The sequence below is a fragment of the Mercurialis annua genome, linkage group LG5 (assembly GCF_937616625.2).
Source record: "Mercurialis annua linkage group LG5, ddMerAnnu1.2, whole genome shotgun sequence".
In the NCBI taxonomy this organism is placed as follows: Eukaryota; Viridiplantae; Streptophyta; class Magnoliopsida; order Malpighiales; family Euphorbiaceae; genus Mercurialis; species Mercurialis annua.
The window spans coordinates 45,324,483-45,350,726 of NC_065574.1; the positions used below are offsets into that span (position 1 = coordinate 45,324,483).

Genomic DNA, 26,244 nt, shown 5'->3' on the forward strand with positions numbered 1-26,244 from the left:
GATTAAGGGGGGTAATTAGTGTATTCTGAGTAATTTTCTCAAGAAAAAAAACAGTAAATTTTACAGAAAGCCCAATAAAAAAACCAACAAATAAGAAAAGATAGAGGTTGTAGAATTTGCAAATGAAAAGAAAGAAGGGTCAGGTTTATTAGGGTTAGGAGTTAGAATTGAGAATAAAAAAGAGTTGTGAGTTAGAAGATGCTAAAGCAAACAATCAGAAGATTTATAAGAAGATCAGAGTTGGAGGCAGCAAGAGAGAAGGTCGAGTGTGTGGTGATCGGAGCAGGAATAGTGGGCATAGCAATTGCCAGAGAGCTTTCACTTAGAGGCAAACAGGTTTTGGTTCTGGAATCTGCCAAAAGTTTCGGCAGCGGCAGCAGCTCTAGAAACAGCCAAGTCATTCATGCTGGTATCTACTATCCCCCCAGTTCTTTCAAAGCTTTATTCTGTGTCCAGGGTAGAAATTTACTTTATCAGTATTGCTCTCGAAATGGGATTCCGCATAAACAGACCGGTAAACTCATAGTTGCCACTTCCCCTTGTGAGATTCCGAAGCTGCATACGCTGATGGATCGTGCTGCTCGAAACGGGGTTTCTGGTCTCAGAATGTTGGATGGTTTTGAAGCTATGCGACTGGAACCTCAACTGCGCTGCCTTCAGGCTTTGTTTTCTCCTCTTTCGGGGATTGTTGATGCTCATTCTCTCATGCTATCTCTACTTGTAAGCCCATTTTTCTTCTTTCTTTTGTCTTGGTTTTTGTTGAGTCCTGTAATTTTAGGCCGATTTTGGTCCAGGGAGAGGCTGAAAGTTATAAGACAACCCTCTCTTGCAATACTACCGTCGTTGGTGGCCACCTTGAAGACAATCGTCTGCACCTTCATGTTATGGGAACCCGTGACTTTGAGCACTGGGATGGCAACTCTATACTGCAACCTGACCTTATTCTTATCCCCGACCTTGTTATCAACTCTGCTGGATTAAGTGCAATACAGCTTACAAGCAGATTTGATGGCTTTCCTAAAAGTTTAATTCCACCACCACATTATGCTCGTGGTTGCTACTTCACCCTACCCAATGCTGTACCCCCTCCTTTTCAGCATTTGATATACCCCATACCCGAGGATGGGGGACTTGGAGTTCATCTTACTCTCGATTTGGATGGCCAGGTTAAGTTTGGCCCCGATGTTCACTGGATTCCGGGCGTAGATGATAAATCAAGCTTTCTTGATAGGTTAATCCTTCATTCCTTTTTTCTCCAAATTCTTTTAATTTGTTTTTAGATTCACTATGAATGCAGGCTACCAGAATAATGGATTCTCAGAGTCATATTTGTTACACATTTTCAATCTATGAACACATTCTCATAAATTGATTTTAAAAACTCTTTTGGAAGTGTTTCCAAAGGATAAATAATTGGCAGGCTTCGTGTCTGATTAAATGTTCTTGTCTATTTTATCACTTTTTAAGTGAGCCATCACTTCCGATTTCAGGTTTTAATTGCAGAGGCTATGCTATTTTTATTGACTTCATGAATTGGGAAACATGTAGTATCTGATCCTAAAAGTTCTAAACATTCTTGTCAAACTTATCCCTAATTTTGGTTGCCACTTGCTCTGTTATAAAAGTTTGGTGCTTTATGTATCATTATGCATCTGTGGATCCCATGGATGAGGATGCCATAAGAGCTTGGTAGTTCATTAGTGGAAGATTCAGTATGAGGGCTGATGTAGATTGACTATGGCAGGTGGTTTGGGGGTAGCTCATATCTGAAGGAATATTATATTCCTTAAAGAATCAAGTCCCTTTAAGTAAGCTTCAAACTTTTAATGAATTTCTGTGGCTCTGTTATCAGTTTAAAAAATTGCGAAATAGAAGCAAGTTGTTCAGATGGTAAATTGTGCAAAAAGTAGGGATTGTCTTTTCTGCGACAGATGTGCAGAAACAGTAGAGCAATTTATTTTTCCATGTGTGATTTCTCTGAAACGTCTTGAAACATTAGAAGGATTAACTATATTTTGGCTTCTCTATATTACATTTGGTTGGAAAAAATTCATTAAGAAGCGCAAGCTGATTTTATTAGAGCCTTTATCGAAATTATAGATTTTGTTTTATGTAGATTGTGGATTACAATCACCAAAGAATGAGGTCTCATCCTCTATTTTGTGGTCGGTATACTATACCATTTGTAATTGTACTTACTAAGTTTTGATGCTTTTAGAAGTTCAAATCTGAATTCTTTTCTCCTAGATAATAGCTTTTTTTTTCTTTTGACAATATCAGTAAGAATCATATTCTGCAACGTACAAGTTAAACGTGTCTACCTGCAACATACGAATCAGATTGATTTATTACCATTTATCATGAGAGCTCATTTCTACGAGGTTCAACTTTCAGGTATGACTATTCTGTGATGGCGAGTCGTGCAGAGAGATTTTATCCAGAGATAAGCAAGTACTATCCAAATCTGAAGGATGGAATACTGGAGCCAGGTTATGCAGGGATTCGACCAAAAATTTCTGGCCCCGGGCAAGATCCTATGGACTTTGTAATTCAGGTAATTTATAAAGCATTAATCTTTGTAGTTATTAATTCTTCATGCATTATAACATATCTAAAAAGAAGGTGAAGTTGGGTTAAAATCATACCATTATGTGTCCTAAGTTAGTTGCTGAAAACTGGAGAGATTATTTTGATAATGGTTCTAGCTTCTATGGGTGCCCAAGGCAAGTTCTATTGTGGACTAACAACGAAGTTATTATTTTTCTAACCAAATTTCAGAGTTTCTACTTTTATTAACTTTATATTATTTATGTCTCTGAACAAAAAAAACTATATATTATATATTATATTATTTAGGAAGTAATTGGTTGTTTCTAGGCTTAAGGTATATGCCTCTAAATTCTAACTCGGTTCAATCCGATCCTTAACTTATAAAACTGGAGTAAATAAACTCTTAATAGAAAAATAACCTGACTGCTGATTTGCACCGATTTTATAAATTTAAGGGCGGGCTGCATCGAGTAGTAGTTTAGGGATATACATATTCTTTCATCAAAGTTTAAGGGCGTATGTGCATCTTTAATTTTAGGGGCATATATGTATCCTTTTCAAATTTAGCTGAAAATTAAAATTCTTTCAAATATAATTAGTAATTAATTTTATTGTTGAAATATAATAAACTAATTATTATATATATTGAATAATTAATTATTTCAAAAAATTAATTTTTAATTGCTAAAAATATTTTTAGAATCAGATCCAATCAGATGGTTGTACTGATTTGTTTTTTTTTTGGGACCGCTACATAGATTTTATTAAAAAACCTCACTTATGGCGGAGGAAATTAACGATTAAGAGAGATAAAACCTCACTTATAGTTCGAGGTTGAGGACATCACTATCAAAATTCTAGACTCGTTCGAGCTTGAGGACAAGCTCTTAATCTTGGAAGGGAATAATCTTATTGACAGCTGTGATAAAATAACAACAAAGTTATTATTTTGATAAATGAGCTGAAAAACTACTCACCTTTCAATTTTTTTTTTCAATAACACTCCGACCTTGTAATTTCATCAATTGCACCCTATTTTGTATTTTTACATTTCAATAGCACCCTAATTACAAAAAAATAAATGATTTTATTATTATAAGAATTAAATTTTATAAAACAACCAAATCTAGAGGTCATTTTATACTTTCTTTTACTTGGCTAAATTTTAACAAGCCCCTTAACTTAAAATACATTCAAACAAACTCTCTTCTCCACTAATTCAAAAAGAAAAAAAATAAAAATATATATATTCCCCGACATCTTTTCCCCCCGACACGCTGCCGCTTCCGCCACCACCCGTCGCCGCTTCCGGGGACCAGCAGCTGGCCTCCTTTCGGCCATGGAAGACCAGCAGATGTGCTGGTCTTCAATCAACGGGGAAGACGAGCGTCTTCCCCATGGAAGACCAGCAGATCACTGGTCTTCAACGGGCGTCTTCCCCATGGAAGACCAGCTGTTGCTGGTCTTCCATGGCCGGAAGACCAGTCCTCGTCTCTGGAAACGTTGTGACGAAGAGCGGCGGGTTCGAAGGGAGTCGGTGACAGAAATATTTTATTTAATTTATCAATTTATATATTTTTGATTTTAGGAAAAAGATGGTTTTTTGTACAATTTCTAACATCAAGTAATATTTAGAATATTTGATAAATTTGAAGGATGTTTTCTGAATATTGTTTAAGTGAAAAGAGTTTAATTAGATACTTTCGGGTGCTATTGAAACGTAAAAATACGGAATAGGGTGCTATTGAACTTTTTGTAAGGTCATGGTGCTATTAAAAAAATTGACAGGTTGGTAATTTTTCATCCCATTTGCTTATTATTTTTAACTAAATTTAGAGTTTTTATTTTTAACTACTATTTATTATTTAGGAAGTAATTTTCTTATTTATGTCCATTAGGAACCTTTGTAGGGATTCTTTTCTTTTTGGAATTTAGATGCTTCTCTATTTTAAGAAAGAAATTATATATAACAAAATGATTAATAGTTTAGTCAAAAATAAAGAAAGAGAGACTCAAGGATTTCTTGAATGAAAGAAAAGGAAAGTCAAAGAGTTTTTAAGTTAATAGACCTATTACGAGATTCTATTTGTGGGACCATAACAAATTCATGTATAATTGAATTGAAATAGTGTTTCCAACTAAAAAAAATATTTATATTATTAAGTAATGTCTGATAACACATCAAATCCAACTTAATTTATCCAATTAAATCAAAAATCACATAACATTTATTTGATGGATTAAAATTCTCTCAAGTTGACAGTTTTTCTCTTATCTTGTGACAAGCTAGTTTTTATTTATTAATAATGCTTTTTTCTCTTTGGCAATCAAGGTTTACTCTTATCTTTTCCTACTTCATCCATGGCTAACAGTCCCAACTCTAAACCCTTAGAAGAAGCATACTTTGAGTTAGTTAAGGTTGTAAGAGGAGGAGTATGAAGGTATAGAGTTTGGTGTGGACATCATTAAATGTTAGTCAGATATCCCTAAATGGTGTCTGATATGGACATTCTTAACAGACAAGTCGATAAACTTCAATGCGTTTTGAAGCACTCCTGCCTCTGTTGAGCGCCCATAAAGGAATATGATCATGAAGGAACTAACTAGTTGGCATAAATAATTGCACACTATTCAATTTTCCATGTGTTGTACGTTCGTCAGATCTAACAAGGAGGACCATGGTCTTTCAAAAATAATCTAGTGGTTCTTAAACGCCATGGACAATCCGAATGATATTGTCACGACCCAAATCCATGGGCCGAGACCGGCGATAGGGAATTAGAGTGGTAGATCCAAAACCCTTAGAAACCCTAAAACCACTATAAATTTTTATTTAAAACAAAGCATTATGCATAAAACGTTTTCAGATTTTTTTTTACTCAATATATCGTAAACGTTAAAAACACATTCTAAAAACCGATGCATAAGTCATAGAAACCAGGGTCTTAGCATGCGATAACATAATCAAACATTGCCTTGTTTCAAACACACCATCCATATCATATGACTAGTTCCAAACACGGATTAGTGGTATAACATTCAAACGGTTATAAAGCGCAATGTTCACATCAAAACTTTATTCAAATAAAATAATATGTCAGAGTATACAAAACATGTAAACCGTTTGCTACGAAACTATGTCTACTACCATTGACGACTATTGTAGCTCTAGATAGGAACAAAACTCTCCATAAGTACTTTAAGTTGAGACTTCCAGAATAATGAATGGGAGCCCGACCACACTAAAATGATATGCACCTAAAAATGGGTAAATATCAACGGGTCAGACTTAGTCTGAATGAGTTCATATACTTTGTTGGACCAAGTTCCATTTGAACCCTAATTTTGAGTTTGACAATCAATTTAAAGAGCCTAATCATGTTTATTAGTGTGTAGCAACATATAGAAACCATCCCGGGTCGAATCGGAACTTTCTAGCGAGAATCGAAAAGACGTCATTTGGACTAGGAAACAGAAGATTTTCGCGCCCGAGATGCCTCAAGCATCACGGGCGCGACAAACCAGATCTCGGGCGCGATTCATCAGTCAACCGAACCCCTTAGGGTTTTGACCTTGATCTCGGGCGAGACATATGCCTCCCTCTCATTGCTTGACAAGTGGCCTTCAACCATTGGCTGAATACCTGAAGTTTGTAAATCTCAGGCGCGACAGACAGTGATTCAGCACAATCTTGAGTTTTCTTCTAGAAGATTCAAGGGTTTGTTATTGGGGTTATAAATTCCTCTTGTCTACCTCATTTATGAGGTTAGTCATTCCAGCAACAACAAACATTCTCAAGCATTCAATTTATTCTCTCTAAATTTATTGTGCATCATTTGTTGATTGTTTATTTTCTTTGTTGATTAATTAATCTTTGTGATACAATCATTAGTGTTGTAGGTTTGTGTTTAGCCTTAGAAAAGCACATTGTGAGTTTGAGATTATCTCTTGGAAATCTCTTTGTAAAGTTTGTGTTTAGCTTTAAAGCACAATCCCAATTAGTGGATTCTAAAATCTCAATTTGATTGAGTAGTGGAGTAGGATCAATTTATGATCCGAAGCACTCTAAATTGCTTGTGTCAATTTCTCTTCTCTTAAACTCCTACTTAAATTTTAATTACCCATGGAGGAATTGGCAATTTGTCGGGAAAATATGGAAAAAGCGGAAATTGAAGAAACTCGCTTCCCTTCTCTCGTGGATATGACGTTTGACGGATTGAGGGCTCAAGTTGAGGCATACATTGATGTTTTGGGATGGCGAAAATTCGTTCTTGAGAATAGAGAAGAAACTATTGAAGATTTGACAAAGGAGGTGATTGCTTCGCTTCACTTGATCACCAACGACAATCATCTCTTCGGGTACTATGGAGTGACATTTCAAGTTCAAGGCAAGACCTACAAGCTCACACCAAGGGAGATAGATGAGTGCTTTGGGTTTGAAGAAAGGTTTTGCTACAAACTATCTTCGTATTGAGGAGTTCCACATCAATGAGTTTTGGGAGGAAGTTAGTACCGACGTGAAGCATGAACCTCGCACCGCAATTTCCAAGTCTATTACAACTCTTCCTTTGTTTGTTTTCCATCGAGTAATCACTTATTCGATCAATGGAAGACACGAAGGCAATGAGAAGGTCCCAATCAAAGACCTATTTTTATGTGGTGTGCGGTAAGGGGAGAGCGCTTTTCTTGCGGTAGGTACTTTATGGAATATCTTCATGCTCTTGGAAAAAAGAGGGGAACACTTCGGGTCAGCTCCTTCGGAACGGCAATGGTCAAGAAGGCCAAGCCTATACTTCGGCTCTACTCCAAAATCATAGCATTGTGATTGGATGGAAAAGGTCCTTCCTCGATCTTGATTACGTTGCTAATCGGGTGGGGCCTTTTAATGTTGTTGGAGATCACTATATCTACTTTTTTAGAGATAGAGTTATTGGATAAGAGGTCCAAAAGCTTACAAGGAAGCGACAAAGGCAAATAGGGGAACCGACTCATCCGACGGAGTTTGCGGCACAAGTAGAGGAGGAGGCTCAAATGGGTTTTCAAGGTCCGAAAATTTCAGCCCTGGCTATGGATCCTACTTGACTACCTCCTCAAGGTGCAAGTACGAATGAGATGCTCTCGCTCATTTATAGTCGAAATGAGCGAATGTTCAGAAGAATGAACATTCTTGAGGCGAATGTGGATTCTCGCTTCTCTAGAATGGAAACGGAGTTTGGGAACCTTAGATCCGATTTTGGGGATTTAAGAAACCGGTTCGATTCACAATTTCCTCCATCTCCCGGCACTCCAATTATTGAAGAAGAAGACTCGGATGAGGAAGATTGATCTTTGCATTTCATATTCATGCATTTTCATATTTTTAATGTTATTCCTTAATTTTTGCATTTTTATGTCTTTTGCCTTCAATGCCTTATAATTCCTACCGTTGTTTGGATTACATTACTTATGTGTTTTATTTTTATGCCTAGTCCTTGTATTGCCCTTTCACTTAATAAAATTGTATTTTGTGCTTAATTTTTCTTCTAAGTGTTGAATTTTTATTATTTTTCACACTTAATGTTTTTACTTTCCTAATTCCGCAATATATATTACTTTGATCTATATGTTTTAACTATTTTTGTTTTTGACAAAGGGGGAGAGATATTTGCATTTATAAAACTATTTTCATCTCTCTCAAAAATTGCAAATTTTACGGAAATGACTAAGTTTTGAAAACCGATTTATTTTATGCTTGTCTCAATTTATTTAAATTTTGAGTGCATAAAGTGAGGGGGAGTCAAAGTTCATTTGAACTCCTGCAAACTTAACCATTTGAGTATATTGATTGTCAAAATCAAAAAGGGGGAGATTATTGGACCAAGTTCCATTTGAACCCTAATTTTGAGTTTAGAAGCTTGAGCCAGAGTCTTTCCCTTTGATTTAGAAGGAGCTTTGGGTGCCATGATGTATGAATGAAAAAAGTGAGGATGAAAATGCAATAAATTTCAAGGTTTTGAGGGACTAAAAGGCAATTTTGCATAAGAAATACTTTAGAAATGTTTGAGAGGTTTTGTAAATAAGAAATGCTCTCAAATGGGGTATTTATAGGCCTTAAAGAGTCCCAAAACGGTCATAAACGGCTAGTTTTTGAAAAACAAGCCGTTTTGACGAGTGTCAAAACGGTCAGATTTTTGAAAAATCTGCATGAATCGCGCCCGAGATATGGCCATCGCGCCTGACATTCATCAAACTAGCCGTTATTTTCAAACGGTCAGATGTATCTCGATCGAGATATACATATCTCACCCGAGATATCTACAGGGACAAAAATATGAGGTTTCTGCCTTTGTATCTCACTCGAGATATGTGTATCTCGGTCGTGATACACAAGAGGGAAAAAAATTGTTTTTGTTTGAATATCTCGCCCGAGATATGTAGATCTCGGCCGAGATTCATGGAAATCTCGATTTTCAACAAATTTTGAAAAGTTTTCACAATGCCAAGCCTTAATTCCAACACACATGGATAATTAATTATAGACAAACACCAAAATCATGTAAACATCATAAAAATGGGATTAACATGTATATTGGTCCAATCAATTAAGTAAAAAGAAACACATAGTCAAACAAGGATAATTTGAAACAAATTTGACAATAAGCACATTAACTCAAAGTACTCCCATCAAGCATACCAAGCTCTCGAATGATAAAATGCATACGATCCTCATTTAGAGGCTTGGTAAACATATCTGTAAATTGATTAGTAGTATCGATGAATTTGATTAGTACATCACCTTTATGCACATGATCACGTATAAAATGATGTCGGATATCTATGTGTTTACTCTTAGAATGTTGAATTGGGTTCTTTGATAGGTTTATTGCACTAGTGTTGTCACATTTGATGGGAATGTGATCAAGTGCAAGACCATAATCAATAAGTTGTTGCTTAATCCATAGGATTTAAGCACAACAACAACCGGCCGCTACATATTCGGCCTCCGCGGTTGACAAAGCCACAGATACTTGTTTCTTGCTACTCCATGAGATCAAACTTTGACCTAAAAATTGGTAAGTCCCGGAGGTACTTTTACGATCAGTAAGACAACCCGCATAGTCGGCATCAGAGTAGCCAAGTAACCTACGGTCCACATTTCTAGGGTAATAAATTCCTAGATGTATAGTGCCATGCAAGTATTTCAAAATACGTTTAACGGCATGCAAGTGGGATTCCTTAGGACAAGCTTGAAAACGAGCACATAAGCACATACTAAACATAATGTTGGGTCTACTAGCGGTAAGATAAAGGAGAGATCCTATCATACCTCGATACATTGTAATATCAATGCATTTACCCGATTCATCTTTGTCCAATTTAGTTGTGGTACTCATTGGTGTTTTGCTACTAGAAGAGGTCTTCATGCCAAACTTCTTGAGCATCTCCTTTGTGTACTTGGATTGATTGATGAAGATTCCTTCCTTATCTTGTTTGATTTGAAGTCCAAGGAAGAACTTGAGCTCTCCCATGTTGCTCATTTCAAACTCCATAGTCATACACTTTAAAAATCTCTACATAGAGACTCATTAGTAGCACCAAAGACAATATCATCAACATAAATTTGCACAAAGAGAATATCATGTTTATGAGTCTTTGTAAAAAGAGTTGTATCAAACTTGCCTTTGGAAAAACCATTTGCGATCAAAAAGCTACTCAACATATCATATCAAGCTCTATGAACTTGTTTTGAACCATAAAGAGCTTTGTTGAGTTTAAAAACATAGTTAGGATGTTGAAAATCTTCAAAATCGGGAGGTTGTTTAACATAAACTTCATCCTCAATAAAACCATTTAAAAATGCACTTTTCACATCCATTTGAAAAAGTTTGAAATTCATGCATGATGCATAAGCTAATAACATACGGATTGCTTCTAACCTAGCAACCAGAGCAAATGTTTCCTCATAATCAATGCCTTCCTCTTGGTTATAGCCTTGGGCAACCAATCGGGCCTTGTTCCGAGTTATCACTCCGCTTTCGTGCAATTTGTTCTGGAAAACCCATTTTGTCCCAATAATGGTATGACCATTAGGACGGGGGACTAGCTCTCAAACTTTATTCTTCACGAATTCATTGAGTTCCTCTTGCATAACAATCACCCAATGTTCGTCAACTAGAGCTTCACTAACTTTAGTGGGCTCTAATTGTGAAAGGAAAGGAAAATTAGCTATAGTGCGGAAATGAGAGCGAGTACTTACACCCTTAGAGGTATCACCAATAATCAACTCTTGAGGATGGCTTTTATTAAAAGCCCACTCCTTTGGCAGATCATAGTTCACCACTTGAGTTTGAGCCGGAGGAGGTGATTCGGCTTCCACCTTGTCACCACCTTGATTTGGTTGAGGAACTTCCACTTCTCTTGAAGTATTGACTTGATTTTCAACAAGTGTTAGATCCTCAAATGTACCTATAAAATCATTAACAAACGAGTCCTTTTCCGGAAAATCCTTGGAGGACTCATCAAATACCACATGCATAGACTCCTCAACAACTAAAGTATGCTTGTTAAACACTCTATAAGTCTTGCTAGTAGAGGCATAACATATAAACACGCCTTCATCGGTTTTGGAGTCAAATTTCCCAAGGTCATCCTTGGTGTTTGATATGAAGCACTTGCATCCAAATACTCTAAAGTAAGAGATCATGAGCTTTCTTTCTATCCATAACTCATAAGAAGTTTTATTCAAAATAGACCTTATAAAACTCAGTTTGCAACATAGCAAGCGGTGCTAACGGCCTCCGGCCACAAGTATTGAGGTAAATCATACTTATGTAGCATAGAGCGGGCCATTTCCACTAAAGTGCGGTTTTTCCTTTCATCAATCCCATTTTGTTGAGGTGTTCTAGGAGAAGAAAAATTATGATCAATACCATTTTCTTCACAAAACACTTTGAAAAACTTATTTTGAAATTCGGTTTCATGATCACTTCTAATACTAGAAATTTGCAAATCTTTTTCTTTTTGAATACGTTTTGCAAGACTATAAATTTTTTTAAAAGCTTCATTCTTATGAGTTAGGAACATAACCCAAGTGAATCTAGAGTAGTCATCAACAATCACAAATGCATAGTGCATGCCACACAAGCTAGCAAATCTAGTTAGTCCAAACAAATCCATGTGTAGCAATTGTAATGGTCTAGTAGTAGAAACAACATTTTTATACTTAAAAGAAGACTTATGTTGCTTTCCCTTTTGACAAGGTCCACACACTTTGTCTTTGGAAAATTTTAGCTTAGGCAATCCTTTGACTAGTGCATCCTTGCTAACCTCATTTAAGAGGTCCAAGCTAGCATGTCCCAGTCTTCGGTGCCATAACCAAGATTCATCGCTAAGTGATAGTAAACACTTGCCATCTTGGTTTTCAAGCGTTTCTAAGTCAATTAGATAAATATTTCCCTTTCGATATCCCTTAAAGACTACTTCATTATTCATTGGTTGAATAACATAGCAAGCTCTAGATTCAAAGGATACTCTATGACCTTTATCACATAATTGACTCACACTTAAAAGATTATGCTTTAGACCATTAACAAGCCACACATTTTCTATACCTGGAGAGTTAGAGTTACCTATCTTGCCTATCCCCACAACTTGGCCTTTAGCATTATATCCAAAAGTGACGCTTCCTCCATCTATGCTCTTCACGTTAGCAAAATTGGAGATTTGGCCCGTCATGTGCCTAGAGCAACCGCTATCAACATACCATAAGGTTTTATGGGAAACGGTCTCCTTTGGCACCTATACAAAATCAAACTCAAGCTTTAGGTATCCAAATCACATTGGGTCCTTTAAAGTTAGCATTGGAATAGTCCAAAGGAATTAACCTCAATTGAACTTTCCTCACATAACAATCCACATTTTTGTGACTATATCTCATGCAATACACACATTGTAGTCTAGAAGTCATGTGGGCATAGCTAGAATGAGTGTTAACTCTAGGAGCCTCACAAGAATGGGCATAGCAATGAGCACATGAGAAATCATGAGAAAAAGCATGAGCATTGGTATGAGAATATGCATGAGGATATGAATGCACATGATTCTTTTTCATGCTCCTCTTTTCCCATTTGTGACTATATTGAGAGGCATGAGAGTGGGCCTCGTACCCTCTTGCTCTTGGGCTTAGGAGCCAAAAATGGCTTAACCTTAGGAGTTTGAGCATGCTTCTTCTTCACCTCTTTTGCCTTAGCCATAGAAGGAGGAACTTCTTTAGAAGAAGTTGAAGGTGAAGAAGCCTTCACAAATGTTCACACTTGGGGTAGAGTTTTTGTGACTAAAGCCAAAAGCCCAAATTTTATGGTAGGAGCTCTTTGAGAATCTAAAAGATTTTCTAAGGCTCCCTACCCTTTATGAAATCTTGAGATAGAATTATTTAGAGCAAAAATTTCACTCTTTAGTTTTTCATGTTCCTCAAGCAAAATATTTACTTCTTGCTTGGGGATAGATTCTAAAAAGGACTTAAAGTCTTGGAATTCCTTCTTTAAATTAAGAATCTCAACTTTAGCCATTAAGGCTTCCTTTTTAAAAACTTTCATTTTGGCAAAGTAGTCACCACATTTTTGATTAAGTTCATTAATCATGTCACACTCATCATCACAATCATCAACAATAGAATCATCAAGCAAGCCAACATTATTTACAACATTATCAATAACAACAATATTGCTAGAGCTATCATGTGATTCAACACCTATATCATCACAAGATGGAAAGGGTAGAGGACTTACCTTAGGTGTAGATTCCTCCTCAAATGTCATGAAGCAAAGATTTGCTCTATCTTCTTCTTGACATTCATTATCGGAATCCTCCACTTCATCATCCCAAGTAGTCGTTAAACCCTTCTTATTTTTGATTGGGAAGGTATTCTTAGCTCCCATTCCACATTCCGATTTAGTATGACCCGGTTTGCCACATCCAAAGCAAGTAACATCTCTTCTAGGAGAGGGATTAGAAGACTCATTCTTAGGAGTGAGACTTTTTGGAGTTAGAAGAATCACCTTTTTGCTCATATCTTTGGAATTGGCCTTTCTTTCTTAGCTTCCAATCCCTCACTCTCTTGGCCATCAAAACCATGTCTTCATCATCTTCATCATCACTCATGTTGAGCTCCTCCTCAACCTTGCTTTCAATTTCCCTAGCTTTCAAAGCAATTCCCTTGTTCTTCTCATCATGAGCCTTCTTGAGACTATGGATTTCCTTTATGTAAGTCATCTCATGAAGAAGCAAGTTTCTGATGAGCTCATCGGTTCTCAAGTTTCTAATGTCACTTGACTCCTCAATAGCGGTTATCTTCGGTTGCCAATCTAGGATTGGCAATGAACGAAGAATTTTGTCATTGATCTCATCAAGAGTATAGTGCTTACCAAGTTTCTTGAGATTGGTAGTGATGGAGAGAAGACGGTTGGTGATCTCGGTAATAGCCTCATTAGGCTTGTTCTTGAAACTCTCATATTCATTAATGAGAAGCTCCACCTTCTTTGTTTTGAAATTGAATTGTACCTTCATGATAGTTGCCAAGAATCTTCCACATCTCCTTTGCGGTTGTGCAATGTTGAACTCTATATTGCTCCTCTTTGCACAAAGAAGATATGATCACACAAATAGCCTTCCAATTGAAGCCATTTGCAAGAGTTTTCTCTCTTGTCCATTCATTTCTTGGCCAAGGCACTTCTATATCATCTTGTTCCTTTGTTGGAGCCTTGTAGCCATTTAGCACAATATCCCATAGATTGACACCATCCATGTCAAGATAGTTTTCCATACGAAACTTCCAATTAGGTTAAATCCGTACCATCAAAGAAAGGACAAAGCGTATGAACGAAGTTTTCGGTAGCCATAGATCGATAAGCTCGCAATTAAGTAAGGAAATGAGCAACTTAGCTCTGATACCAATTGAAATCACTAAATAGCTACCTTAGAGAGGGGTGAATAAGGCTTAGTGGGTAATTAAAATTTAAGTAGGAGTTTAAGAGAAGAGAAATTGACACAAGCAATTTAGAGTGGTTCGGATCACAAATCGATCCTACTCCACTACTCAATCAAAGATTGAGATTTTAGAATCCACTAATTGGGATTGTGCTTTAAAGCTAAACACAAACTTTACAAAGAGATTTCTAAAAGATAATCTCAAACTTACAATGTGCTTTTCTAAGGCTAAACACAAACCTACAACACTAATGATTGAATCACAAAGATTAATCAATCAACAAAGAAAATAAGCAATCAATAAATGATGCACAATAAATTTAGAGAGAATAAATTCAATGCTTGAGAATGTTAGTTGCTGCTAGAGTGTCTAACCTCATAAATGAGGTAGACAAGGGGTATTTATAACCCCAACAACAAACCCTTAAATCTTCTAGAAGAAAACTCAAGATTGTGCTGAATCATTGTCTGTCGCGCCCAAGATACATGGTGTCGCGCCCGAGATCTTTGAAAGTCAGGAATTCAGCCAATGGTTGAAGGCCACTTGTCAAGAAATGAGAGGGAGGCTCTGATATAGCCGTTGGACCTTCAACTGTCATATGCATCGCGCCCGTGATGCATATGTAGCGCCCGAGATCTTAGTCAAAGCCCTAAGAGGTTTGGTTGACTGCTCCATCACGCCCGAGATCTAGTTTGTCGCGCCCGAGATCAATGAATCTCGCCTGTGATGCTTGAGGCATCTCGGGCGCGAAAACCTTCTGTTTCCTAGTCCAAAAGTCGTTTTTTCGATTCTCGCTAGAAAGCTCTGATTCGAACCCGGGATGGTTTCTATATGTTCCTACACACTAATAAACATGATTAGACTCTTTAAATTGATTGTCAAACTCAAAATTAGGGTTCAAATGGGACTTGGTCCAACAGTTGTAATTTAGCGATGATTGATTGGGGAAGTCGTCTTGTTTTGAATTTTTTATATCAGATTGAGCAGAAGAAGAAAAACATTGCCCACCTAAGATATCGTAGAGATTATTTTTTGGCACTGCCCCGCTCTATTCGCCTGCTGTCGATATCATAAGTTTCTATCAAGCTAAAACATAGCTTGATAATGTGTTGGCTCAACAAGAAGTCTATAGAAGTAAAAGGGCCAACCAACACTGGCTGGAAGAGGGCGATTTAATTCAATTTTTTCCATTCGTCTACCCATTCTCGAAATATGCACAACAAAATTAAAATGCTCAAACATTATAATAATTCATGGCGCTATGCTAATGGCAGTTTACCTTATTTATTTAAAGGCTACTTTGATAACCTTTTTTCTTCTAAAGCAGGCAATAGCAAGGAAATCACGTGTGCGCAAAGGTATCATAGGATCATAATGCTGAATTGTTGAAGCCTATCACTGAGGCATAAGTTCGATCAGCAATTTTTAGCATGCACCTAAACAAATCTCCCTGTTCGGACAATATTAACCATGCATTTACCACATATTTTTGCCCATACTTGTTTATAATATGTGCGGAGAGATTAAACCTTTTACTTAAACACTTGGAAAATCAAGGCAGTATTCACGGGTGCTAGATAGCTAGAAGGGCTCTATCGATTAATCACCTTTTCTTTACGGATGACTGATACTTCTTTAAAGCTACTATTGATGAAGTTGCCACTGCTAAAATCTCCTTAGCTATGTATAAAAACGCTTCGAACCAAGCTCTGAATTTTTGTAAGATAAGAGTATCAAATTCATCCCAAATACCAACCATGCTTTGAGGGATCAAATTTGTTCTCTATTTGGAATGAATGATGTAGAGGATCCAATGTTTTATCTAGGCTTTCCATGCTTGGCGTGGAGAAATAAAAATATTCTTATTCAGTTCATCAAAGATCTAGTTTGGCACAAACTTCAAGGTTGGCAAAGTAAATCTCTCTCTAGAAGAGGGAAGGAGATTTGTTTGAAAATAGTCACACCAACCGTGACAAACTACATCATAGACGTGTTCCTTATGCCTCGCGATCTATGTTAGAGTCTTGAGCGGATGATGAATGTGTATTGGTGGGGTAAAAATCAATCGGATATATAGAAGGTATCAGTTAGGCATGTTGGGACAAATTATGTGTTTCGAAGATGGGAGGCTCAGGTTTCAAGAAACTTTATGAGTTTAATTAATCAATGCTTACAAGGCAGGCCTAGTGTTTGCTGAAGTTCCCGAGCTCGCTTATCTAGACAGTGTTTGCAGCTCTTTACTATCCGCATAAGTCTTTTATGGATGTAAAACTTGGTCATATTCTGAGCTTTACGTGGCGTAGTATCTTCGCAACTCAGGTTTTAATGAGGAAGAGAGTTTGCCATCGTATTGGTAATAGTTATACTACTCGGGTATGGAAGGACCCTTGGCTCATTGAGGAAATGGATGGCTACCTGCAGTTGAGATTGCATATGCGTCTTGAAAATGCAACTGTTAACAAGTGCTTAAAGCTAGAGTTTATGGAGTGGGATATTGACATTCATATTCTCTCTTTCAAATAAGGAGAGAATTTTAAAAGTCCTGCCCAGTTTTCATGGTGCTTTGTATAGTTGGTTATGGATGCATGATAAAAGACAAAACTTTAATGTCAGAAGTAGTTATCGAGTGTTACATGGTGAGCATCTTAGTGATTGGTGTGGCCTTTGGGCTTGTCTTTGGAAGCTTCATGTGCCCTCCAAAGGTTAGAAATTTGTTATGGAGGGCTTGTAGCGATTATTTTCCAACCACCGATGGCCTACAACAAAAAGGAGTTAATATGGATTTAGCTTGTCAAGTTTGTGGAGTTAGAAGGGAGACGGTTAGTCATGTGTTTAGCTATTGTTATACAGCGGTAGAGTGCTGGAATGTTTTGGGTTTCCATAAATTACAAGTTAGAGACTGGTACTTTAAATGTTGGGTGGCTCATGCTTTCCAAGTTTTTGATGAGGAAGACGTATGCTTAACTTTCTTTCTTCCCTCCCTCTCCCTAATCTAATCGGTCGAATAGCTTTTCCCCTCATTCTGTCAACCTATGTCTTCCTCCGCTGCTACTCTTATTCGAGAGATGCCACCTCAACCTAGGCTAGCTCCAACTCAAAGAAAGAACAGATTGGCACATAGGTGATGGTTTGCTAGTTCATTTGAATCAATAGGAACAAGGCACCTTCCGCCCAGTGGGAAGTAATGAGGCGAGTCTCCCCCCTGAAACTCATAAAAGAAAAATCATTAGCCTTTCTGCTAGCCATAGAGTTGGAGTCTTAAAGTACGCAAACATTCCCATTTATTGCTTTCAGTTACAATAATAGCAGCAACAGTGTGACTATTGTTAACAGGGATGGTTAGGACCTCTCAGCTTGGCAGTATGCTCAAAGCCGCAATGGTCGTAATTCTCTTGTGGGTCTTCAAGGTTTAGAAGGTGCTGCAATTTAGTCACCTCTTATGGTAGAGTGGTTAAAAGAAAATGTTGATGCAGTCGTCTTCTCCAATAGAACTAGTATGAGCTCTTGTAATGTTAGAAACGATTTAAGGAGGCTGCTCCGAGTTGGGGTGGATGTTCTTCAGAGTACAATTTTGGCAAGAACTACAAAGACTTTTAGTATCCTGAAGCTCTCAATTGGCAAAAAGGAAAGGAGAAGATTATAGTGGAGTTTGATTCTTTGGAGATTATTGTTGATATCAAACTTCCCCTTAAATCGGAGTAGATTTGTTAGTTGATAATGTTTGTTTGTTGTTACAACTATTACTTAATTTTCATTTTTGTTATGTAAGGCGATCGACGAATAATGCTATCCTTGCATAGGCATGTCGTTCTATATCAGGTCATCAAGAATGGTTCGATTTGGATTCTTTTACGAGTGTAGTTGTTGGTGATTTAATCTAATCATTTGATTTGATTTTAAAAAAAAATCACTTAAAATGTTGAGGAAATTTTATTAATTTCTTTATTTTATATTTCAAAAAATAATAAAAATTTCATTAATTGAGATATCAAAGTACAATTTGATCAAAAGTTAAGTAAATTAATAGTACAAAGAGAATATAGGTTAATTTATTAAAGCGCGTTGATAAAGTTCTTTGAATGTGCATCTCGGCTATCCGTCTATTCCTTCCCATGGTTACTACAAATCGACTCTTTGGTCTTTTAATGAGTCTGATTAAGAGAATATTAAAATAAAATTTCTATTGATAACACTTCAGATTTGCACTCTAACCACCATGAAAATAACAAAATCCATAAATGGTAAAAACCAAAACTCCACTAAATGAGACAAAACATCCGTAAAGAAAGAAGGGAAATTGCAACATATCTCATATCTATAATTATTTAGCAAAATAAACAAGATATACGAATTGGAGATATATTAGAGGGTGAGGAGGTGATTTTGAGTCAAGAAATGGCCAAAATCACCATACTATTGCTATTAGGGTCTTAAAAAGAGAGAGATGTGAGAGAAAAAGTTAAACTAGTCATATAAAAGTAGGATAAATTTTTTTATTATTATTAAAGTGGCTTTTAAATTTTAATTTATTAGTAAAGTCTCAATAACAATTTATAAACTATTTTATTATTTTTATGCCCTTTACGAATATCATCGACTATTTTATCCCTATATATATTTATATAGATATATATACTATTGCAACTATTAGTTTATAATTTTAATTATACATATTGAATGAGTATAAATATTTTTATTATTATTAGACATATATTATTAAAAATGTAATATTATTTAGTGGTTAAATTAATTAAATAAAATGAAGCTTATTCTCTAATGAACTTTTACAAGCAATTGATGTTTTTTTTAGAGGAACAAGCAATTGATGTTAGATATGGTACCTGGTACATGATAAGTGAAAAGTCTCGATGACAAAAGCTAATCTAGAAAGAATTGAAAATTAAATAAACTAAAACAGACCAATCTAAAGTTTAAATCTCTCAAAATTTTACATTTTGGCTAACAAGAGGAAACTAATCATTAAAATCACAACCAGTTTTTTTTAATTGGTGAGTTTACTAACATAAAAAAATAATCACAAAAAGTATTGTATCTTTGTTAGTAGTATTGTTCAACTTTTAGTCTTTTACTGATTCATAATAAACCAATACATTTAATATTTTGGTTTAGGGAGAAGAAACTCATGGAGTACATGGTCTTGTCAATCTTTTTGGTATTGAATCACCTGGTCTAACATCAAGCATGGCAATTGCTCAATACATAGCCACCCGATTCTTGCAATGAAGTAAGGTTAGTTGAGAATGGAAGATAATTTTTAATGTTCTTGCTGCTCCTTATCTATCTATATACTTATATAATTGAGAGAACCAATAGAAAACTCTAATTGATTCTGATCAAATAGTGCATTATGGTGAGTTCCAAATGCAATTAAAATACTTATTTATTTGAATTTAATAATTATTTTCTATTTGTGTCAATTTATATATAGATTATATTTGGATAGAACCCAAATTCTACTATTATAACTTAGGAAAGGCTATGGTAATTTGGTTTTATCTTAATTTGTATTGTAAAAAAATTATAAATTACAAGCTGTGGCAATGCTAAACAACCTCGCAATGCTAAATTTAGCATTTAAAATAATACACAATGCTCCATTACTATGCCATACTTGTGCTAAATATAGCATATGCTAAACTTTGTGCTAAATCTGGCATTGCGAGATTAGTTATTTTAATATTAAAATAATCTATATTTAGCATATGTTAAACATTTTTTAATATTTTTAATATTTTTATTATAGTATATTTAAATTTAAAAATAGTATTATTTTTTAATGAAATTATCTATTACTAATATATATTTTAATATTCAGTTAGTAATTATTAATGAGATTTAAAAATTAAATTAAAATTGAATTACAAATAAATATTTTCTATTTTTTGCATATAAATGAAAATATTGTCATTCAATATTGCATCATGCATGGGAGTCAAAATCTAAAATTTATGCTATATATACAGCATTTAGCTATACTTTGTGCTAAAAATAGCACAAAATATAACACATACCATGGAGATGCTCTAATATGTATGTTTGTGAATTAGTTTCAGTTATATAAAAGGTATTTAAAAAAATCCATACAAAAGGTGAATTTATTTTCTTTAAGTTTGAAATGGAGTTTGCCTTCTGATCCAGTGAGTAAACCTGCAAAACAGGATAAAAGCGAACCCGGATGGTGGTTGTCCGGTTAACTCTTCAATGCTAAAGTCAGTTTACGCTTGAACAGCGTTATTATATATGAAGGTAATTGTGATTTCAGACTTACCTCAAACTCTTTATATAGTAGTTGAGAGAATACCTAGTAGATTTAAAATAAGAAAGTACATGCAATGGAGATGCTCTAATATGTATGTTAGTGAATTAGTTTAAATCTAAAAATAGCACTAAATATAGCACATGCAATGAAGATCCTCTAATATGTATGTTTGTGAATTAGTTTCAGTTACATAAAAGGTATTTAAAAAAATCCATACAAAAGGCAAATTTATTTTCTTTAAGTTTGAAATTTAACATGAGTAGTGATGGAGTCTTCCGATCCGGTGAGTAAACCAGCAAAACAGGGTGGAAGCGAACCCGGACGGTGGTTGTCCGGTTAACTCTTCGATGCTAAAGTCAGTTTAGGCTTGAGTAGCGTTATTATATATGAAGGTAATTGTGTTTTCAGGCTTACCTCAAACTCTTTATATTACAGTTGAGAGAATACCTAGTAGATTTAAAATAAGAAAGTCATTCCTATTTAGTAGGATTGTGTTTGAATAGGAAATAGATTCTTTATTTAAGAGGAAGTTTTACTCAGAAAAATCTTCTTGAATAAGCTTATCTTCCTATATTGGAGTTTGTATCCGAATAGGAAAGAGATCCCATATATTCGATATTCAAGATATGATTCTACGTATATTAGACTTCTGGCGACCAAGTCCTCAAGGAATCAGTCTTTTTGGGGATTCGGACGAATCTTCCTTTGATCTTCAAGCTTGGCGAGTCTCATGGACTCGAATGCTGACATTATCATGATTTCGCCTTTTGGGCTAGTGCTAGGATTCTCCCATGGGGTAAATCCTATGTGACTCGGTTCCACTGTAATTATGCTAGAATTCAGTTTCCATCATTAGTTACCCGCAAGTGAGCTAAAGCCTCGGTATTTATGACTTCATTCTTGAAGAATTCTTCTATTCTTGTTGCCGTTATGGTTGATACCGCCTTTACCTCCACCCATTTCGTAAAGAGGCCGATAGCGACAATGAGAAATTTCATCTGGTTTCTGTCTGTTGGGAAGGGCTCTACTATGTCCATTCCCCACATGGCGAAAGGCCAAGGGCTTTCTAGGGAGCTTTGTGGTACAGCTGGTATGTAGTTAACGTTGTCATATCTTTGACATTTGTTGCATTTTTTCACGAGTGCTTTGGCATCTTCCTTTATTGTCGGCCAGTAGTATCCTTGTAATATTGTCTTTCTTGCTATCGTGCTGGCACCTTCATGGGCTCCGCATATTCCCTCGTGAATTTCTTTCAGAATCAGGCGTCCATTTTCGGATAATACGCACTTCGCCAAGGGGTGGGTTAGCGAAGTTCGATAAAGGATTTTGTCGTAATTTGAGTAGTTGGCTGATTTCTAGATGATTCGAACAGCTTCGATGTTATCTTGTAGCAATTCCTCATTTTCCAAGTAATTAATTAATGGAGTCATCCAGTTGTCTGCATCATCGATTTCCATTACTTCCGTTTTGTTGATGCTCGGTTTTTGTAAGGTTTCTTTTAGCTGCAGTTTGCTGAAAAGATCCCCGAGCTAGGAGGCGGACTTTGCTATGGCGTCGGCCTCAGTATTTTGTTCTCGTGGGATTTTTTTGATTTCCCATTATCCTCCTCGTGGTTCCAATTTTAGGAGCATTCCTTTGACTTTTGTCAAATATTTGTTTATCCCTATTTCTTTAGCTTGGTACTCGCCTTTGAATTGATTTGCCACCAGTTGCGAATCGCTATGGATTTTCAGAATTTCCGTTTTTACTTCTAATTCTAGGCCGATTCCAGCGATTAGAGCTTCATATTCGGCAACACTATTACTTGCCTTGAATTCTACGTTCACTCCGTATTCGATTCTTGTCTTTCCTGGACATCTCAGGATGGCTCCTGCTCTGGCACCTTTTTTATTCCAGGCTTCATCCACATGTAACTCTCATAGGAGATCTGGGATAGTTTCTTCATGTTCGCCTGGGGTGATTTCAGCCACAAAGTCCGCTAGTGCTTATGCTTTGATGTTTGGCAAGGTTAGTAGTGGATGTCGTGTTTGCTTTGTATCGCCTTTCGCAATGGTTTATTCATTTTAACGATAACATTGTGACTCTAAAAGTAGTACTTTAGCTTTTTTCCATAGTTACGACAGCTAGCGCCATTTTTTCTATCTCTAGGTACCTTGTCTCGACTAATGTAGTAAAATTCTTTGAGCTCTCCTTCCTCTTCCCTTACCAATACTGTTCCGATTGTTTCTTTCCGTGCGCAAATGTATAAGTACAGAGTTTCTCCTTTTAGTAGACGACTCAAGAGTGGTGGCGAGGTTAAGAATTTTTTTCAATTCCTCAAATGCTTCTTGGCATTCTTCGTTCCAATTGAACTTTTGGGAGCCTTTGATGGCTTTGAAAAACGGTAGACATCTTTTGGCCGAGCAAGATATAAACCTTCCGAGGGCGGTATGTTCTTTGGCGGTTTCATGTCCATTGTTGCTTTAATCTTTTCTGAGTTCGCCTCTATTCCTCTTTGTGATATCATTAATACCAGAAATTTTCTTCCTTGCACTCCGAATGCGTATTAGTCTGGGTTTAACTTCATCCCGAATTTATTCAAGATTTTGAATGTTTTCTCTAGGTCTTTCGCGTAATTCTTAGCTTTTTCACTTTTTATGATCAGGTCGTCTACGTATACTTGGACTCGTTTTCCAATTTCGTATTTGAACATGAAGTTCATTAGTCTCTAGTATGTCGCTCCCGTATTTTTCACTCCGAAAGGCATAGTTGTGTAGCAATATGTTCCGCCTTCTGTGATGAATGATGTTTTTTCTTGATCCTCCTGTTTCATTGGTATTTGATGATAGCCTTGGGCGGCGTCAGCCAGGATGTACATGGCGTGTCCTTCTATTGAGTCGACTAATTGATCTATGTCAGGTATGGGGTAGATGTCCTTTAGGCAAGTTTTGTTCAAGTCGCTATAGTCCACGCACATCCTTTTTTTTTCGTTTGCCTTTTTCATAATCACTACGTTGGCTACCCATTCTGGGTAGTGCACCTCCCTGATGAATCCGGTTTTCTTGAACTTCTCCACTTCATTGGCTATTATTCTTTGTTTTTCTTCAGAGAATTTCCTCTTTTTCTGTCTCACATGGTTAGCCCCCTCGGCTATACTCAGCTCGTGGGTTAATGATATGTGGATCAATCCTCACGATTTCCGTGACTTTGGAGGCAAACATTCCCATATTCTTGTTTAACATTGCTACGATTTCTTCTTCATGTTTGGGGTTTATGTCCACTCCAAGGTTCACCTTCTTCTACGCATTTAGCTCCAATTTTTTCATATCGCCATTGGGGAGGCTTTCTTTTTCTTTTATGTCATGGTTCAAGATTTCTTCGATTGGCATCGTTTCGAAGGATTCTTGCACCGATTTGTCGTAGCATTTTTTGGTAGTTGTCTGGCTTCCTTTGATTGTGATAATTCCTGTTTTGGTGGGTATTTTCACTGTGAGAGCTTTTATGCTTGTAATTGCGGCCAAATCATGGAGGAATGGTCGCCCCAGGATGGCGTTGTATGGTAGATCAATGTCTACGACGCTGAATCGTGTTGGTTGCTCTTTCTCTCTTCTCTCTCTTCCTAACTTTACGTCTAGAGTAATCGTGCCCATGGGTTTGATAGGAGGTCCGCCAAATCCGGTCAACGGAGTAGCGTTTCTTTTTAGCTCTGAGATGACCCATCCAAGGCTTTCGTAGGCTTTTCATGTCATTAAGTTTATTGCGCTTCCTTTGTCAATTAATACTCTTTTCATGCTCCAATGTTCAATTATCATAGCTACAACGAAGGCATCATTATGTGCCTGACTGATTCTCCCAAAATCATTGTCGTTGAATGTCACCACCGGCCATATTCTGGGTTCCTACATCTTTTGTTTTTTCTCCGGTGGGTAGCGTTGCGCGCTAATTTGCTTGTTTTTGAGGTGTGATCCGTCGGAAGTCATTATTTCTATGAAGAATTTGTTTATGAGTTCAGAAAAAACTCCTTCTAGTTTGAAGTTTCTTTCCCACAGACGACGCCATTTGATGGAGTCTGCTTTCTGAACCGGTGAGTAAACCTGCAAAATAGGGTAGAAGATAACCGGATGGTGGTTGTCCGATTAACTCTCTAATGCTAAAGTCAGTTTAGGCTTGAGCAGCGTTTATTGTATATGAATGTAATTGTTTTTTCAGGCATACCTCAATCTCTTTATATAGTAGTAGAGAGAATACCTAGTAGACCTCAAATAGGAAAGTGATTCCTATCCAGTAGGATTGTGTTTGAATAGGAAAGAGATTTTTTATTGAAGAGGAAGTCTTACTCAGGAAAATCTTCCTGAATAAGCTTATCTTCCTAGATTGGAGTTTGTATCCGAATAGAATAGAGATCCCATATATTCAGTTTTCAATATATGATTCTTCGTATATTTAGGCTTCTAGCGAATCGCTTTGGCGACGCGCTTTCACCGAGTCCTCAGGGAATTAACTCTTCTGGGAATTCGGGCTAATCTTACTTTGATCTTCAAGTTTGGCGAGTCTCATGGACTCAGGTGCTCACATTATCATGCTTTCGCCTTTTGGGCGAGTGCTAGGATTCTCCCATGGGGTAAATCCTATGCAACTCGGTTCCACTATAGTTATGCTGGAATTCGATTTCCATTAAGTTGATTTGAATTTGGAAGAAAATAATCTTGGTCTGTCATATTTTATAAAATTTAACTATAGCAAATCAGACCTTTTTGAAAAAGAATTAAAAATATTATTATATAATGATACTCTTGTATTTAAGGTATTATTATTGTTTATGTTTCAACATATAGAAAAACCATGCATGTTCATTAGTTCTTGTTTATATTTAATTATTTGATTGATATTTTTTTTATTTCTATTTTAATAGGAGATAATGATTTTAACATCTTACGCTATAATTTATGCAGCTGTAGCTTCAGCACAGTTTTTTTATCTTTGCATTTAGTGAGTAATTCTATCTTCCTTCTTCACTCGTGGATTTGTAAAATGGTATTCTCTTACTTTGATTAGTTCTTGGTGATATTGTTTATTTGAGTTTGAGTTCTTGGAATGGAAAAGAAAATTTAACGAAGTTTCTTTCAATTTAAGGAAATGTTTTCCTATGGATAGTTCAATGAAACAAAAAAAAACTGTTAAATTTTGTATATTTTTTAGAAAAACTATTACAACAATAATGGTTTCACAATAAAATGGAGATAAATTAGAGTGCGACTCCAATGAGGTACGGCTGCTTCATCACTCTCATTAACACATTTAACCTCATGGATTTGAAACGTAGTTGATGACAAATAGGCTGAGAAAAATTCGGCCCGAGCCTGCAAAAATAGAGTGTAAGGGTAGAGCTTTGATTCTAAAAATAAAGTCTAATTCGGGCCTGACTTTTTCTCTTAAAAAATGAAAAGGCCGGTAGGTTAGCCTGACCCCG

General features: G+C 36.3%; 1 protein-coding gene across 4 annotated transcripts; it reads left to right on the forward strand.

The window, feature by feature from the left end:
* LOC126682146 (L-2-hydroxyglutarate dehydrogenase, mitochondrial) lies at positions 1 to 25,890 on the forward strand. Of its 4 annotated transcripts, none has more exons than XM_050377726.2 (5): positions 6 to 720; positions 795 to 1,231; positions 2,395 to 2,554; positions 19,646 to 19,765; positions 20,675 to 25,890. In XM_050377726.2, exons 1-4 carry the CDS (start codon positions 199 to 201, stop codon positions 19,757 to 19,759), a joined length of 1,233 nt encoding a protein of 410 aa, XP_050233683.1. In that variant the 5' UTR covers positions 6 to 198; the 3' UTR covers positions 19,760 to 19,765; positions 20,675 to 25,890. The 4 variants fall into 4 exon arrangements, with proteins under 4 accessions (XP_050233685.1, XP_050233686.1, XP_050233683.1 ...); XM_050377725.2 differs by having other exon boundaries at positions 20,695 to 25,890; XM_050377728.2 differs by lacking the exons at positions 19,646 to 19,765; positions 20,675 to 25,890 and adding an exon at positions 17,849 to 18,343 and having other exon boundaries at positions 1 to 720.
* Positions 25,891 to 26,244: the final 354 nt, after the last annotated feature.